Raw genomic sequence first — 18375 nt, 5'->3', positions numbered from 1 at the left:
GGCTTTGCAACAAAATAGGCCAAACCATGGAATGTTTCTGATGTTGAGAAAACATTCGCTCATTGTAGTCCTCCTATGTCTGCCCTCATTTTTCCTTTAATTTCTTTTCTGATTCTCACTGAGTTCTTTTGTATTATCAATTTCTTTTGGATGTTTATGGGGAAAGGTCTGAGCTCATTCCTATCCACCTACTAATTATTGTCATCAGCAGACATAAATTGATGCTGGTTATTTGAGGATACATTTCTCATTGTTACTGATTTTTAGGAAGACTGGGTTTGTTTGTGACCTCTAGATGTCTCAATGGTTTTAGCCGTTGCAATATCGGATCCTTATATTTTAAAATACTAACCTTATCTTTTCTGCACTAGATTTTGCAATTAGCTATTGCATGCTGAATCCCACTGATTGCAAAGGGGGCTGTGGGACAGCTGCATGGTAAAATTCTCGCTGTTAGGAAGCAAAGAGAAAACAATTTGTTGATGCCGTAGAAAGCTGTTTGCTTTTTCCCTCTCTGTATTACTGTATTCTCTTGTACTTATTCAATTGTACATAGGTATGTTGCAGAACATATGTATTTATACCCCCCCACACACACATATATACACATATATACACATTCCGCACTTGCAGCTCCATCTTTCAAGCTGGACTCCACTGTGTTAAGCCCTATATGGGTTTGTTTTCCTATTGGAGGCTATATGTGTGGGTGGGTGTTTTTTGTGTATACACACATATCTGATGTGTGTTTGTATGTGTGTGTATACACATTTATATAAATATAGACGTATATGTATCTATATGTATATACACACACGAGTGAAGGTATTACACCTAATTTGGCTGTGCTCAGCTTTGAAGCAAACATATTTGAAGCAATCTATTTACAAAGCTCAGGTTTTATATTGATGTTTAATCTAGGAAACCCACAATATTCTGTAAGTACTCTACACAAATATTTTAACAGATCACAGAGAGTCAGGCCTATACCCTGGAAGATGAAGTGGCAGAGGTTTTACAACAGCTAATTGCAAATGAAGCAAAGGATCGTGAGAAGGAGTCTGAAGATTTTTATTACCCTCCAAGCAGAGCAGACAGTGACACAAAAGAAAAGCAACAGGAAAGAATGGTAATTTCTTAGCTAATCATTTTGACTCACTTGCTTAATGGTACAAGTAGACCAATACACAGCTTTGCTTTAGGGAATAATTAGTTCAATCTGGAAACTAAAGGTGTTCTTAAAGAAATTCCATCAGACAGAAAAATTAATCATGAGTTACTTTGAGGTTTAAGCCAGATGCCAAATTGAAATAGCTTTGAGAAAATAGTATACTCTTCACTTTGTAATTAGGAAAATGTTGGCATAAGATTACGATGGTATTTATTGCTCTATTAACTCTATCACCAAAAGCATTGTGCTTATAGATATTATTTTTTTATGTCTTTTGTGGAGACACCAAGCAAAGCTGATCAGGATAGTTTCATTAATGGAGAAATTGATGATACACTGGATAACACATGGTCATCATCTAATATCTTGGAAAGAAGAAATGAGCTGCCTTCTGAAGATAATTTTGAAGACCTCCAATATTTTCCAAACTTTTACGCGCTATTAAAAAGTCTTAACTCAGGTGAGTTCATCATGTGTTTACAGGAATATTTAGGAAAAAAGTTAGAAAATTAAGATTCTCTCTGTTTTCTCCTACTCCTTCCCTTCCCTTCCCCACAGCTTTCCTAGTTGCAAGAGACCATGTGCTTTATTGAGTATGGCAAAATATTGGGAGGAACAGCACTCAGAACTGCGAACTGTGAGACCTAGATAGCCCTTCCCATCTTGTGCTGTATGATTCACGAGTCCTGAATTCTTTTCATTTCCATAAGGGCATGATGAAAAACTGGCAAATTGTTTTCTCCAGAGATCTTTCCAGTAACACTCGTGTCTTCTAAGCCAACAGAGATACAAATAAGCTACAGTAGAATCCTCACAGTGATGGTACCAGTAAATGAGTCTGAGCCTCCCAGCCTTTTCACAAACCACAGGTTTGCTGTTTATTGCAATGAAAGCTCTGCACGTCTCTTCCTATTCCGGTGCTAGACATCATTGCCTTCCAGTTATTGCAGGCAAGATTGTGGCACCTTGCCACAGCCCCTTTGTCAGCACGCTCTACCACACACCCACTCTCACTCTCTGCAGCCAGTATACCTTCTGCTCTCTCCAGCAGTCAGCAACAATTTATTCTGTAGATTCCTTGTCCTGCAGGAGCCTTAATCTTGCTCCAAACTGCCCCCGTAAACACCTGAGTAGAGAGCTAGAATGAAAAACCTGAGGGTATATTTTACTCAAGTCCAACCTACCAACTTCATATTCTTCTTCCTGTTCTTTTCATTTTCCCGTGGTAGTTTTGCATGCTAGTTCTTCTCCTTTTTCACTCACAAAGCAGAAAGGCATGCTGGGTTTAACAGGTTCTCAAGCAAATAGAACCAGGTCCCACTGGCTGAACATCTCTGCCTTGTCTCCTGCTTTATGCTGTTCACCTGCTGGCTTGTATCAAGCTGGAGGAGAGGGGATTCAGTTGCATCCTACAGATGTGTGTTAAATTGCAGGCAGCAATAAAAAACCTGTTCAGCAGCTCTCCAAGGGGGCTGGCCCTCTGCCAAGGCTGGGAGTATGTTTCTGACTGTCCCTGTCTGACAGTGCCCCTAGTGCGGGAAGAGCGTGCGTGTGTGATGGGGGAATTTCATGCTGCTAATGCAGAAATAGCAGTAATATTGTTCAGCAGATAAACACGGTGAAAAAAGAAAGGTAAGAAGCGGTGATCGTGAAGAGAGTCAGAGATACATATGGGCAAGAAGGATGGATTTTTATAATGAAAAATCACTGTTTGTATCCTGTTCTGGAGTCATGATCCTCCCAGCCATGTAATATTATGTTGTCCCAGTACATGAGTCATGGTCTTCTGCATGGTAACAATCTCATTTGAGACACTTCATATTTTTGTCATTGAAACCATGGATCTTGTAGGAGAAAGGATCTCTGAGCTATATTCCTCATACAGAGGCAAACTGGTCTACTAAGTAGTTCACAGACAAATAAAAGAAAAGGACAGAGACTGTAGAAAACTCTGCCTGTATCTTCCTTCTGACCAGCAATTTGAACTCTGTCAAGTCACTTCATCTCAGTGTGTTTAGTGTTCTTATCTGTAAAATGGAATTAATACCATTTGCCTTCCATAACATAGACCTTCAAGACAAAAAGCTATAAAGAACTGAACCCTGAAGTTTTAAAGTATATTCAGCTGTACTTTGCAGGAGCAGTTTAAAGGGAAACATATATAGGAGTTCTCTTTGCTAATCCAGCACAGCATTTTCTTTTTAGTGAGTAGGTCATTTTTTATGCATGATGTTTGTGCAGAGTTTGCAGAACTGAGTTTTTCCGAGTTGCCTGAAGTCTTTGACTAGTTTTGCTTTATCCCCTCACACAGAGACGGAGGCAAAAGAGAAAGAGACCTTAATAACTATCATGAAAACCCTGATTGATTTTGTGAAGATGATGGTTAAATATGGAACAATCACACCAGAAGAAGGAGTTTCCTATCTGGGTGAGAGTACATACTTTATGCAACAGTGTTATTAATGCGATGCTCTTACTCTACCAACAATGATAATTATATTCTCACCGTCCTTGCTCTTATGAGTCCTGTTTCAGACTTGTTCATTCAAAATATTAAAGCTGTACTTCTAAATGATTGATTATTCATTATAGCAGTGTTGAATTCCATACAGCTTTAATATTTCCATCTAATGAAGGAAAGGTTATTTATCAGATATGTATTCAGAGGATTATTCCACTTTCACACCTGTGAAGTGCGCTTGATTTCAATGGCTTTATGTCAGGGTAAGATTAGCGTTTTGCTCAGTTTATATTGAGGTGGATCAGGTATCTGCATTTTCCAGAAAGAATCCAGCACTTCAGCACCTTTAACCTGTCATCTGTAAGTAGCTAGAGTAGACGAGACCTAATGCTATGGTCTTCTGCCAAGTAGAACTCCTTCCATCTATGGAAAGTGTTACATCTTGGCACAGGAGTAGTTTTTAAAGCACTCTTTCCTGGATCCATTTTAGAGTCTGTGGCTATGCAGATTTTGTAAAATTGTTATAAAATTTCCAGAAAAGGGATTTAGGAACAGCCTGGTTTGGGGTTTTTGTTTTGTTTTGGTTTGCTTTGTTTTCTCACACACTTCTAGCTTTTTATATTAACTGTTGGTAGCCTTTCTACTAAAACAAGCACAGCTACAGAAGAAAGGCATATCTGCGTAAGCTCCACACAACCCTTTCATTTTTCTGAAGTATTCCTGGTCTGAGTTAGCCTGAAAAGTTTTTGTTTACATCAGGGCAATTTCTGAGCTTAATAAATCAGCCTGTCATAGAGATAGGACTGGCAATGATCTTTCATGACTTCCGCTGGCTTGTTTGATAGGGACCATTGCAGATACATGATTGATTGATGCAACTGTAACTGTACAGATTGATTATCAAATATTTGGCTAAAAAAAATCCAGTGGATCGTGATTCACATTCAGTGCATGATTGCACCTCCTCTCTAAAGAATTCATTATATCTCTGACCAAGATTATCCATTCGTTTCTGTAAGAAGTCCTTGAATTTTGGAATATTTGGACAAGTTTATTTTTTTATTCTCCGGCTGCCTGTACATTTATTTCTCTGGCTGCCTGTATGTTTAAAGAAAGATGCACATAAAGAAACGGTTGATTACAAGCACAGTGGTTTCAGTGTCATTCTACAAATAAAGATAATATGGCTTGAGCAGATATTGCCCACACTGATAGTGTTGTGCCAAAACTTAATAGGCTAAATTCATTCCTGACGCAAGACCACTCAGATAATGGAATTACACTAGGGATGTGTTTTTCCTGCTAAAATTCAGGGCAGTTGTTCACATTGGCTTTACTTTGAGTAAATAAATACTGTAACCCTGGAAACAAATTGCCATGATGACATAGTACAGCGGGCAGAGATTAGGTTAAGAGTTTCAAAGGTCTGATTTACTCTGGATTTAAAGTAAGACTATCAACTGATGTATCCAGACCCTGCCTTGCAAATGAGTGATTTATGCAGAGATAGATCTTGTATTCCATCAAAGCAACTTACTGTAGTGGAAAAAGCTTTCTTGTAGGTCTCAAGTTACTTCTGCGGTATTCTTTTTTTAGACTTGCTGTTGAGAAATTACTTTAAAGCTGACCATTTATTGAGCTAATATTCTCAAATATTCAAGAACAGCAAGCACAGTAGAATCTTAGCTTCTTGCAGTATCCACAAGCACGGCAGCAGTTTTATTGTCACCCTTATTCAACTAAACGTTACAAACATAACATACCCAGTAATACTTGAATAGGTACTGTGTTTCTTGGTGCAGTTCGGGCTAGGGGATTGATGCCTAGCTGTGTTTATTTATAGCAGATAAAGGAATTAGTATGAATGTCTGTCAGAGAGAAGAAACAATTAAAAAAATTGGCAGCTTTCAGTTGTTTCCTCAGTCCAAAATCAGTGAGCAGATCCCATGCTAATCGGTGGAAAATACCAACTGGGTCTGTGCAGATGGATTATATCCTGTCTCTGTTTTATTACAGTAGGAAACAGCCTAGACTACTTTTCCCCACTCTGTGGCTGAAGCCATGCATAAGCTGTGTCCCTGAATTATACATTCAAAATAATAAATCATTTACTGAATCAAGTCACAAGCTTTTGTGCCTCTCACACAGATGCAGAGACAGTAAATTTGAATGCATATTCCAGTAACAGCTGGTTTGGGATTTGGAAACCACAGCATTATGTCATCATCATTGTATCCTACTCTAGGGGAAAGTATCTTGCTTCTGCAGCGAATGATGTTATTAGGTTTAGCTTTAAGTTACAAAGGATGTAGGGGCAGTGTGGTGCAAGAAAAACATGCACACACACACAAATGCAAGGAAGAAGAAGTTCATGTTTTAATACACATATTCAATATTATGTAATACATATTTAAAAGCTTTCCATATGCTAAATATAATATGTAACACAGAACCCAGAAAGCCAAAAACAATGTATACATATATATGAAAGAGGAGAAGAAGTACTGCCTACCTTTTACAGTACATATTCAGAAAGTAGAGCTCTAGAGGCATCAAAAAACTGATATAAAATGTGTGTTCAGCTGAAATGCATCAAATTTGATAATTACCCTGCTGGTGGCAAAATGCCACTGTCTTCTATCACTCTACTTTCTTAACTATGAAAGCTGTACTTTGATGTACTGGGAGCAAATTCTTCTGTGGAGTGAAAGTCTTATGATATGTTTCTATCCTGTTCAAAGGCTTTCAGAAATCTTTCTAGAAAGCCTACCTGCCCTCTGAAGATTGAAAGCTGCTTTTAAATCATTTTTGCAATTAAAAGAATGGACAAACATTGTTGGTACAGAAAGCATAAGGTAATTAATCATATGACATAGGATCACAGTTACACAGGTGGCTTGTGAATTAGATCCAATGGTGGTATCAACTTATCCAGCTATGGTTTGATTGTCAACATCCAGCAAATGCTGCCCAAACAGCTGAGCTCTCCTTGCTTGCCCCAACCTGCTAGAGGCACAGGCTGTCATCACTGAACAGGCTGAGTATTGGGAAGGACTTTTAGGACAGTTATTGAAACAATGATTATGGTTGGTAAGCGTGCAGTGACAGAGTGGAATCTGCACGTAATGACCAGTGGAAAGCAGCAAGAAGCTTTCAGAGAAGTTATGACTGATTCAGCGTAAAATATTTCATTATTCATAGCATTCATACTGTTTCTGTTGCATAAATAGCTGATACTGAATTTTCCCTGCAGAACTGAAAGGACTATATCCTTCATGGTGCTGAGTGCTTCAAGAGAAAAAGTGCTGTTCAAGCCAATAGCAAAACTCACTTTGATTTCAGCAGAGCAGAATAAGGAATGCATTGCATACATACTTGTATTGTTTGAATATTAGTTTGTGAATAATATCATACTTTTCTTCATTTTCCTTCTGTCTGTCGAGTAGCGTCATGGTGGAGATTCACTCTGATAGCTTTTCTGTCAGAGCCGTCTATCACAGACCAGATAGATAAATATTAAGGAAAAGCTTCATCTATACCACACAAAGAAGAGGAATTTTTTGTGTGCTGAGTAACTTTTCCTGTGTATGCCAGGCTATCTAGCTAATTTTAAAATGAAAGCATATCGGTCCACTACTATCCTAGTAAAAGCTCTATTTATAGTAATTATGTAAATTAAACTATGGTTTTGTAAAACATTTATTTTAATAATATTGTTGTCAGCGTAGAAGCAGGAACAAATGGGTTTTGCCAGTTTGTTTGGATACACCTGTAAATCATCTCCCACTAATAAGACCAAAATAATGAGTAATTTTTAGAACCATTCTAGGAAATATTTTTAATTAGAGCCTAGTGGACCATAACAAAAAGTAGAGCTTTTAGAGATGATAGACAAATTCTTAAGAGGCACCAGTGTGTATGTATGAATTCTTTTTACACAATACATTGATTATATTCTCCTGCTGTACACTGCTTACAAGAGTAGATTTTTAGCAAATTTATCCATTGCCACCCCAACCAAATGAAAGCTGTCTTATCCAATGAACAATTACCCTAGAAATTAGTTATGTGCACATTGTATTCTTGTGGAGTTCTCATTTATTTACTAGTACATGTAGCACAAACTTTTGCCATCAGTACTTTATCTCACAGATATATAGAAGCTTCACTGTGATACTGCATATAATGCATATTTTATCACGTCTTATGACTGAGGTTGGTCATTTTGTTTTCAGTTTCTAAATCAGGGCTTCTGTATCTTCCACAACTGAACAATGCTGGAGAAGAGAGAGAGACAAAGGAGTGGGAAGAAAATTAAGTTTAAGCACTCCGTAGCTTTGCTCTTTCTGAGGGGGGTCCCACTTTTCACCTCCTTGTAGTAGAGTGCTTAGCTTACTGGAGCCACAGAGTACAACACGCGGCCCACAGCAGACTGGTTGGGGAGCAAACCCCCCTTTAGTTAGGAGGGAAACAGAGAAATTGCTCCAGCTCATCAGTATGCAGTGTTTGAGTTACAGCTGCCTCCCTCCATAGACCAAACCAAAGCCACCTCTCACACCGCCTCCCTTTGGCTCTGACTCACTGTCAGAATCCACACTCTCCCCCGTGACTGAGTAGGAGATTGTGTTGGTTAGAAATGGGCATGAACAGATGTCTCTGTTTACCTCTTCTACCCCTTCATCATTTGTTCTCCACGGACAATTGGAAAGCAAACGAAACTGCAGGATGCACTAGCAATAGGGAGATGGATGGTTCATTCGCGAACTATTGCCGAGGTCTATGTACACTCATTAGTTCGGTCCTTTTCTAAAGTTACTGTTGGGATAGTGTTTTACTGTAATACTCTGTTTTAGACTGAGGCTGCATGAAAAAAATCCAGGGCAAACAGAAGAGGCAGAAAGTCCCCTATGTTGATTTTGAATATGTCCCTGCCTCTCCATGCTAAGGAATATGGAATAGCTCTTCTGCCTCTCGTGTTCACACTCAGTAGCCTCCACAGCTCCACTTGTGATGAAGGCAAAGCTCTGCAATTTCCCTGGCATAGGCCACTGCACAGCAGACACAATCTGGCCTTTTCTTGGGAGAGGAGGACTTGTTTGAATACTGTGACTAATCCCTGAAGTTCTCATCAGCACAGATGCTGCAGGCCAAAGGTCTGATCCTGGTATTTGTTTAGTTAGGCAAGAACAGGCGCAGAGCCAAGAGTGTGAGGCAAAGAGCAGATCACAGCACAGACTGGCATCAGCTTTCCCCTACTCACTGTCTCCAGAAGCAGATGCTCCCTGATGCAGAGCGTGTGATTTCAAAGGGGTGAGGGAAGGTGTGGCTAAACCGGAGCCAGAGGCTGCAAGTGATATATGGACGGTGTCATGTGGACCTTTTGTTCTTTCCTTCATTTTGAACCTGGGAGATGAAGAGCACTGACATTATTTCATACAGGGAACTGTTCATGCAGAATACCTTCCTTTTCTTTTTTAATGTCCTTTTTTTCCAAAGGGCTCTTTGTCGCTACTGTAGGTTTTCTTCATAAGCATTAAAACCCTTAATTGATTTTCCCTATCTGCATTTCCCTTTGGTGATTTTCCTTGCCCAGTATTACTTTATCATATGACTGATGCATACAGCTGCCAGTGGGAGTTATTTAATTTCAGGCAGCTCTCTTTTCTCTGCTATTTATTTTGTATCTATCTGATGAACTAAGGTGACACAGATGGTAGTATACTGTACTGTTCTTAGGAAGATCAAGGACGCTCACATATCTGAAAAGTAGAAATCAGGGACACCTCGGATGGGGGCAGTGGGCCAAATACTGAGGAGCAGCAGTGATGGTGTAAAGTATACATGAATAGTCAAACCCAAGATGAATTTGCATGGAGGTAAGATAAAAGGATCTGGGGACAGAGAGTGTGCAAAGGTCCCAGACAAGATTGGAATCTAGGACGTATGTTGATCGCAGACCCCACTGCAACTTTATAAGCTTTTCTTTCCGTAGCCTCATCCCATGCCTCATCCATGTCCATCCCATGCTACTTCTGCATTTGCACAAACACATGAACGTTTTTTGCCCACACCACTTGGATCTTATCTCCTGTTTTCCCCCATTCAGACTCTCACTGCATAGAAAAAAAAAATGGGTAGCTATGGTGTGAAAAGTCTTGACAGCTAACCTCACAGTTCTTAAAAAACAGGACCACTACACACTACAGTAAAATGGGCATCACCTGAGGGTGACAACATGTGTGAGAGCATAGTTTTTCCAGTACCCATAGGTTCTAAATTTTCTCAGATATCTTTTTGGGAGAGATCCAGTAGGTTTAGTATTACTAATGCTTTTTCCCACCACATTACATGACTATCAAATCATATGTACAAGAACCAAAATGAATATATTACAGTTCATTCCTTTGCCTATCACTATCTACCCTTTAAATTTGCAGCTATTTCTTGCAAATATATTATCTCCTTTTCTGTTCCCCTTCACTGCTTCCTCTGTACTTTCCCAACTGGATACTTTGTAAGAAATCGCCATCTCCTTGTAGTGTCTCTTTTGACAAGTATATTGCTTCGGTCCTGAAAATCTAGGTTTTGCATTCTACCGAGTGGTTTGTGTTTCTAAAGAAAGGAGGGCAATGCTTTTCTTTTTTCTCGCTGTATTTAATGGCTGCATAAAAAACCCCTTACTTTCTGAATTCAGTATCTCTCTGTTTGACAGCTGAGCACTGAGACCATAAGTTATGATTTGAGATGATGTTGTGGGTGTGGGATAAAGAGGGTGTCACTGAACTTTCAAAACTAAGCTCCATCCCACTCCTCCAGTAGAGGCGGCTGTGTGCTGCTTCAGTCCCAAACCATCGTGCTTATGAAGTGCATGTTATCAAAATACTTAAAGTGTGTGCACAGGCCATGTAGCAGCCTCAGGATGGGAAAGGATTAGGAAAGGACTGCACCACACAGCTCTAGGAGACCTGGAGTAATACAAAGGAAATGCCTGTAGAATACTGAAAGGATAAATCTGAGAAATAGTCTGTGAGGTAGGGAATTTAATAAGGACAATAAAGGAGACTTGGTCAGAGCTTTGTTCGCCTCCAAACACATCTATTTAATTGTGTTTTACTTTTTGAGTTGCTTTTAATCTGATTCCCAAGTGATACTGCTGCTGGTTTTATTTCAAACCACTGACCATCTTGCCTGTAATCCATTTACAAGTGATGCCACTACCTGGGGGTTGTCACCTAACATGTCATTCCTCATGGCAGCATTAGGCTTCAGACACACCATCATGACAAATCAGTCAAACAGGAAGATTCAAAAAGAAAATTCCGTATCTTGACATGTAAGGCAGGGAGTTAGAAAGGACCAGGAGATCTGCTGGTCGCAGGAGATTCAGCTGGAGAAAGCTGAGACCCATCTGTAATTCCAAAATGGAGGGATTTCTCTTGTTTGTCACAGTTTAAGCAGTTTATGTGACATATGCATGATACATATACGAGCTGACTAAAGGTCAAACTCTGCTTTTGGCTACATTTGCCCATTGGATATTGACAGTTCTTGGACCTACACTCCTGTAATCTAAAAGGAGGATTTGGCCAAAGAATTAATCAGGTAAGCTATTCCCCACAGAATAGTCACAAGCAAATACTGAGATGTACTGAGTTTTGTCACAGATGGAAAAAGGCCTTACAAACTCTTGAGGATCATCTACTGCAGGAGACAGAAGAGCCCTGGGAGAACTGTGCTTTTTTAATGCCTGAAATATGTGCATCTCATACAAGCAGTCATCAGCACAAAGCTTTCTGGCTGAAGCTGCTGTAGTGTATGAACTCATTAAGTAGGCTAATATTTTAGCTATTGTTAAGATTGATTTCAGGTACCATGATCATCCCTTTTTCTCCTTTAATAAACACAGCCTCTCTATGCTGCATGAAGACAGAACAGCAAAGCAGGTCTTTCTGCGGAAGTTTAATGACATGAAATCTCAGCTTCAGTCAATTTGATGAGGATAGAATGTGAAACTGCCTCCCGGGTGCAAGACAATTATGCAGATGAGAAAACCTTTGCAGGAAAATTTGCAAGAGTCAGGAAAACACCGTGAATCTCTCTATCTATAGAGAAGGGTCCATTTCAGTCTTCCATTACCAATTCCATTAAATACTCAGATGGGTGCATTAGTTTGTGCCTCTCTAATAAGAACAAAGTAATTTGATTTGTAATATTTTTTCACGTAGTATCTTTTTCCATGGATTTAAAGGACATTACTGCAGTGCATTCTCCCAGAGTAAAGATAAGCATTCTGCTTTCACGGAATTCAGATTTTTAGATGCCCAACTCAAAGGACTTCAGAGTCTCAAAAGTGCTGGGAATTTGCATTTTCAGATGCAATTAATAGGATCTATCGGTGTGTAGCGCCTGTAGAAACTGGGCCTAGGACGTCTCAGAATGCCTACTCAAAATAGGAGCCCTCCTGCAGCATGAATGCTTCAGTGAGTCATCCCAGATCAAAGAGCAAGTTAGAAAGTGATGCAAGGCAGAAACCAGATCTTCTGACTCCTGGTGTCTGGTTCAAGCGATGAGATTATACCGCTCCACGGAAAGCCGGCCGCCAGAGGAGTGACCTATTTTACCAACGGAGGTCACTTCCATTAGCTCAGTAGTTATTGTTCTGTTGTTTTAATTAGTGCCATTTCAAATAAGTGGCCAGCTCTGTGGAAAGGTCAGTACCTTTCTAAACTCTTCCTCTGTAAAAATTACGTTGCTAGGGAAACGATACCAGAAAAGTAATCAATTCTTGTTAGACCTCCAGATACGACATGCAGTTGCTTAGCTGCTGGCCAGGCACATCTCAGCTGAGAATATGACTCACTCCATCAGTGTAACTCAGAGCAAACATTGTTCAGCCCTGGCCTAGCCACATATGACAAGTACAAACATGTTTTGAAACAATACCAGCTGTTAAAGACATTAATTCTGAAGGGGAAAAAAGGGCAATAAATCCTGTTCAAGAAGAATTGGGATTCTCTCTATGATACATATGTAGGTACACCAGATGATCCCCATAAACATGAACAGGCTTACATGGTTAACTCCTCTGTCACACCGAAAATACAGCTGCTTATACAATCTTGAAATTCATGTTGATGTGCCATCCAGCTAGCAAGACAGCTTCAGTATTTCTCCTGTAAAATGTAGTCCTTATTAAAAGGCCCGTCATATAAACTTGTCCATATCTTTACTGACAAAATAAAGCTTTGAAAATGGAATATAGTTGTTATCATATTCAGTCTGAATTTAGTGGCAAAGCTTGGATCATTAGTGGTCAACATTGCCATATTATACTTCATATACAGATGTAGCTGTTTAATGCATATGGCTGGAAAACCATGCATATTACTATGTTACTGTACATGACAAAGTAGTAATAAATTTTGTTTATTACTCATATATTGAACTCAAATGAAATAGTTAGCCAAATCAAAAGACTCAGAGCAACTGTAGAATTCCTGATGGGATTTATAGAAGTAACTGAATAATGGAGGAGTATAAATCCTATTACCTTCAGTAGCATGTGCTGTATGTGGATATGTGTACAACTTTTAAACACTACAGTCTATCAACATAACAAAAACATTTGGAAATATTATCAGTATGCGGACATTTAAATCTAAAGATGTTTAAGCGGGTTATAAATCCATCTTGTGGTAGAGACTTTTTGTTTTCTGCAAATGCAAGCTTACTGCAGCAGTGCCTAAATGCATTAAGACAGAACATGAAAGGCACTTACAAATCAATGCACTTACATGTGTGGCATTTTAAACATTTAAATACTCCTATTTACTTTAAAATACTATGTTTACGCTTAAAATTAAGCCTAATTTAATAATTTTGCTGGATTAAAGTCTAAAATCAGTGACATTTTTGCATTTGCATGAATTAGTGAAGGAGAATAATCTATTCACTTGAATTTACAAAGGGTTTTTAAGTTCTTAGCTGTATAATCTTACCCTAAAAACTGTGCCTCTTGCAACAGAGAAATCCTTATATTCCTGCTGGAATACTAGTATGGTACTGATTCAGGATAAAAAATAGTATCTTAAGCTCAGCTGAAAGGAATGTTTATGGTCCTTTCAATAAGCTTTGGATCAAGTGATTAGTGAGGCATCAATACCACCACTATAATTCTAGCTTGTTTTTTTTCTTCATCAGTATGTCTGATCCAGCTTGTAACCCAGCCCAGACCTGTTTAGTTTAGGGCATATGGCAAGGTCAGAAATCACATTAAAAGGATATGTACCAAATGAAAATAGTTTTCACAAAAAAAAAAAAAAACGCTAATGCGATGTAGAATTGACAGGGTGCAATCAGGCAGGGAGCCAACAAAAACTGCTTACATTTTAATTTTATGATATAGAGGACTCGGGCAGACAGGATTATGTGATTTCTCATCAGATGGCAGGCAGAATTGCTTATGGTGATCTGCCATGAAGAGAAATGTGCTTGCTAAAAAACTAATCTTTAGGTTTCAGTGCTGAATATCTTTCTGATAGAAAAAGATGCTCCCAGCTGATGGATAAAATGTTGGCCTTACACAGAAGATATGATCTAAAATATTTACTAGCCCTATAATATCTATCCTGCCACAGTTACCACATCTCATACTGAATATTTTAGCTGTTTAAATAAAGGGAATATTGACAATTCAAAACCAAGTCTCTCAAAAATACTCCACCAACTAGCTGACATCTATCAAATTTTGGATCCATGTTTAAATGAACCTTTAAAAAAAGCTGATAAAGGGAAAGAAAATTCTACACCATGTCCATAATATCACTGAAGAAAAATGGCAGATTGTTTGATGATCTGTATTTGTGAATATCTATTAAATGTTGTGTCAAAAGGACTTTTTTTTTCCCACATAAGCATACAATGTTTATATCTGAAGCATCCGTCTCGATGAAAAGGTGCTCTTACTTTCAAATTAGATGAGTTCAGCCCTGAAATTTGCATAGAAAAACATTTTATAGACTTCTAGAGCTGTACACATGGCCACAGCTGCCTTCTGGGTTTTCAGGTAAATGCTTGACTTCAGGAACTTGGTTTGATCAGTTCAATTTACATATTTATTTCATCTAAACATAATTTAAAACCTTGTATTACATTTCTTTTCTAATGAAACCATATAAAATCCAGACAGATAAGCAGTTTGGGATAATATTTTCCCACCAAGATGAGGCACATATTTCATAGTCTTGTATACTTTGTGAAGTTAATTAAATTAGAATAAATTGCTACAGATACTGTTATCCATATTTTGTGACTTACGTGACTTATTTAAGTAGAATATATATACACACATTTACTGCCTTTATGAATATTGGCTCTATTTGGTACACCTATTGTCATGATTTAGTTGTTAATTTTTTTAATAAGATTGATCAACGTTCCCTACAGCTATTAGTTTGTTCTTTTAGTGTTGGCTCTGCATTATTAATTCTTCAGAGGTGAGGATGAAGATTGGTTTTTTTAGATTTCTACTTACCATTCAAACTGGTATTGCGGAGAATATAGTATAGATTCTGCATCGTATCTGTTGAAGAATAACTGGGGTTTGGTTTTGTTTTGCCTTGATTTCTAGAAAACTTAGATACAATGATAGCTGAGCAGACAAAGAAGAAGCTTGAGAACCCTTCCACTAAAACCAGAACAAAGCTACCAGCAGGTACTTATTCTACAATTTTCTCTCCTGGAATAACACATGGTTTTTTAACCTTTTCAGGTAAAAGCATGCTAATTGCTTTAGAAGCTAGACTGCTAGTTAAAGATACAGTCCCTCAGGGACCTGTAACTACAGCTTGGATGTCTAAACACACAACAAGAGAGGAATTTTTACTTAGTTGTCCAATCTTTGAGAAGTATATTCACTGTCCTTTTCTTCAGTGGAGTCCAGACATTGCACATACACAAAAGCAAGCTGTATCAATGCTTTTTAAGTTGTAAATAATAATAAAAAAATCATTCTTTATCAACTTTGGATCTAGTGAATGCAAATTTCCCATCATTTTTCCCTGCAGAAAGGAATGTGCCTTTATGAACTACATATTATTGCATTTTAGTCACCTGTATTCAGCTACTGTTTGTAAGAGCAGAAACAGGCATTCCTGTTGCCAGAGGCTTGGGGTGGAGATGACATTTAGAAACCACTTTGAGCCAGACTCCGAGGAGTTTCTTCCTCAATCATCAGTCAAAATGTTTTACTTCCTAAAGATCATATTGATGTGATTTAGAAGTGCTTTTGGTACATTTAATACAGAATTGCTCTTATTGTTGTTTCTTTAGACAAGAGTAGTGAAGAAGCAGACAGTACGAAGGAAGAAGCAGCTAAAATGGAAAAGGAATACGAAATTTCAAAGGATTCTACGAAAAATGAAGAGCAAAATGCAGCAGGAAACAGTGAAGAGCCCAGAGGTACAAAATATCCATTGCTTTTGCCACATATGTATGCTCCAAGTGATTGGAATCTTTTCCTATTGTTTTTCCATTGTGTGAGCGTACATATCTTCAGTTTGTAGTTACTGGGAGTCAGCACACAACGGCTTGATTTGGAAGTGTACTTGCTTGCTTACTTTTAAATGTATGAAACTGTATCTCTTACTGAGCAAGGCCATAATCTTTCACAGAATTCAAAGCCCCTTTTGAGAGCAATATGAAATGCATTTTGACACAGTAGTGCAAAGAGATTTTGCTTCTTTGCATCTATGGCTTTTCAGTGAAATCAGATCGTCAGGATATTCAATATTCTGAGTGAGCCCATTGATTTCTCTAGTTTGTGTTAGAACAAGCTGGTACAGAAAGGTACTGAAAAGTTGTGCAAAGTGAAGCAATTTGTATTACTCACTGCCAGAGGTTAAGGGTCATCAGCAATTAACCTGTTTTATGTAACTTTGAAAACCTATTACAGTAGGTTAGTGTCTCCATAAGCAAACTTAGCACAGTAGTACTTCCATTATCCTAGTTGCCTCAGCGTGACACATAATGCCACGTGCCATGCTACATTAGACTGTACTAGCTGAAGTCGCTCTGTCCATGGGGTACAAATCAGCTGCTATATCTCAAAACAAATCTGCAGAGGACAGTGTGCCTCTTTACAGTCCTGAACTTTTGAAGGAGGATGTTTGTTGGTGCAGAAACCTTTCAGTGGGTTCTTATTGCTAAGGATCCAGCATAAGCATCTATGTTTTGTAGTCCGTTAAAAAACCTGCTTATAATCTACTTTGCACTGATGCTGTTTTATGCTCGTACTTTTTTGGATGCATGTGTTTTCACTGCAGCATGCTCAGTAATGAATTGCAATAATCAAGGCTACAGCAGATTGTAGTTCATTGGTCACCTGGTTCAGTCCTGTGGGCAGTGCAGACATATAAACTATTAGGCACTCACAGATAGAAGGTGGCATTTTTCCAGAAGTGCTTATTTGCGCATAGAAGAGGAAAATAGCTCAAGATGGCTGCCTAATTTCACAGTGAAGGAAAATCATCTCAATACCTGTGGGAAGTGATAAATAACATATTTTGCTTGTCTATTGAAGATTCGTCTGTTCCGTTTGGTTCAGGTTATTTTCCTTTACCTTCAGAAAAATGTTCAGCCCAATAGCTCTTTAGAAATTTAAATTGGATCAGCATTTAGTTCTTTGTCTCATCATGCAATGCCCTTTGCTCTTTCACAGAGTGACTTACTCTAAAGCTAGCTCTACACTGCCAGCTCAAAAATTATGGTATATCTAATACTGTATCCACTTACTAATGGGATCAGACAGGCATAGTTGGCAGTAGTAGCCTTCTACATGCTAATCACACCAGGGTTTTTTTCCTGACAAATGTAAGAACATTACATCAATAAAGCTCCAGCCAAGTTAAGAATTCAAAATCCATTAGCTGGAATATTTCCTTAGGGGCCTTATTAGGTAATCCTTGAACTAATTCTGTCCTGTGTGCTTTCTGGTCCAAAAATAGCCATCACTTTACAATTTCAGCTATAACAAGGATTTATCATGGTAATTTTAATACATCCTTTTTCTTAGTAAATATAAGTAGCTGTATTTCAACTTGTCTTTCCAGAACATCCCAGTCTTAGATTTGCTGTATGCTGTTAGTACTACTGTATGGAGGAGTTTTCTGACACTTTGTATATGAGCAGATACTCAAAGCTCTCAGTCTTATTTAAGTCATTCCTTGCTGTCTTAACAGCTTCACCTTTGCTGAACAATTATGATGATCAAAAATCTACAGCTTGCCTTTAATCCACATATGCAGTATCTATGGATACCACCAAAGTTATGTATAGAGGTCAAAAAAGCCATGATCCTAAGTTTCTGGATGACAAATCTTGCACAGACAAAACCTGCTAGCCATCTGTGAGAATTTTGCCTGACTAAAGTTGACAGCACTCAGCTTTTAAACAGAAACTAAGAATAGTTTTAATCTGCCTTTGCTGTGACCAACTTCACCCAGTTAAGCAAGCTGCATCAATCATTGATGTAAGTCCCTTATTTCTCTCTCATCCTGTCCTCTAGGGAAAGCTGAGGCATATTTGGAAGCCATCAGGAAGAACATAGAATGGCTAAAAAAACACAACAAACAAGGTAACAAAGAAGGTATGAAGTAAAAAGCCTTGACATTGGGGTGGGCACCATATACATTACAAAGCAAGTAATTTAAATTGTGTTGTATAACTTAGCATTATGTTATAAATT

At 38.4% G+C, this 18375-nt stretch overlaps 1 protein-coding gene across 4 annotated transcripts in view; it reads left to right on the top strand.

Annotated features, from left to right (window-relative positions):
- The window catches only part of SCG3 (secretogranin III), a 29416-nt gene that overhangs the window by 3535 nt on the left and 7506 nt on the right, over window positions 1–18375 (top strand). For 2 of the 4 annotated variants that reach the window (XM_069798244.1, XM_009923657.2), the window contains 6 exons: window positions 968–1129; window positions 1454–1631; window positions 3483–3599; window positions 15262–15345; window positions 15963–16091; window positions 18196–18276. In XM_069798244.1, the coding sequence (XP_069654345.1) occupies window positions 968–1129; window positions 1454–1631; window positions 3483–3599; window positions 15262–15345; window positions 15963–16091; window positions 18196–18276 (751 nt within the window). The remainder of the gene's footprint in view (window positions 1–967; window positions 1130–1453; window positions 1632–3482; window positions 3600–15261; window positions 15346–15962; window positions 16092–18195; window positions 18277–18375) is intronic. The other 2 variants (XM_069798242.1, XM_069798243.1) reach the window with 2 other exon arrangements.

The sequence above is a fragment of the Haliaeetus albicilla genome, chromosome 12 (genome assembly GCF_947461875.1).
Source record: "Haliaeetus albicilla chromosome 12, bHalAlb1.1, whole genome shotgun sequence".
Classification (NCBI taxonomy): Eukaryota; Metazoa; Chordata; class Aves; order Accipitriformes; family Accipitridae; genus Haliaeetus; species Haliaeetus albicilla.
This window is presented reverse-complemented; position numbering and strand designations above follow the sequence as displayed.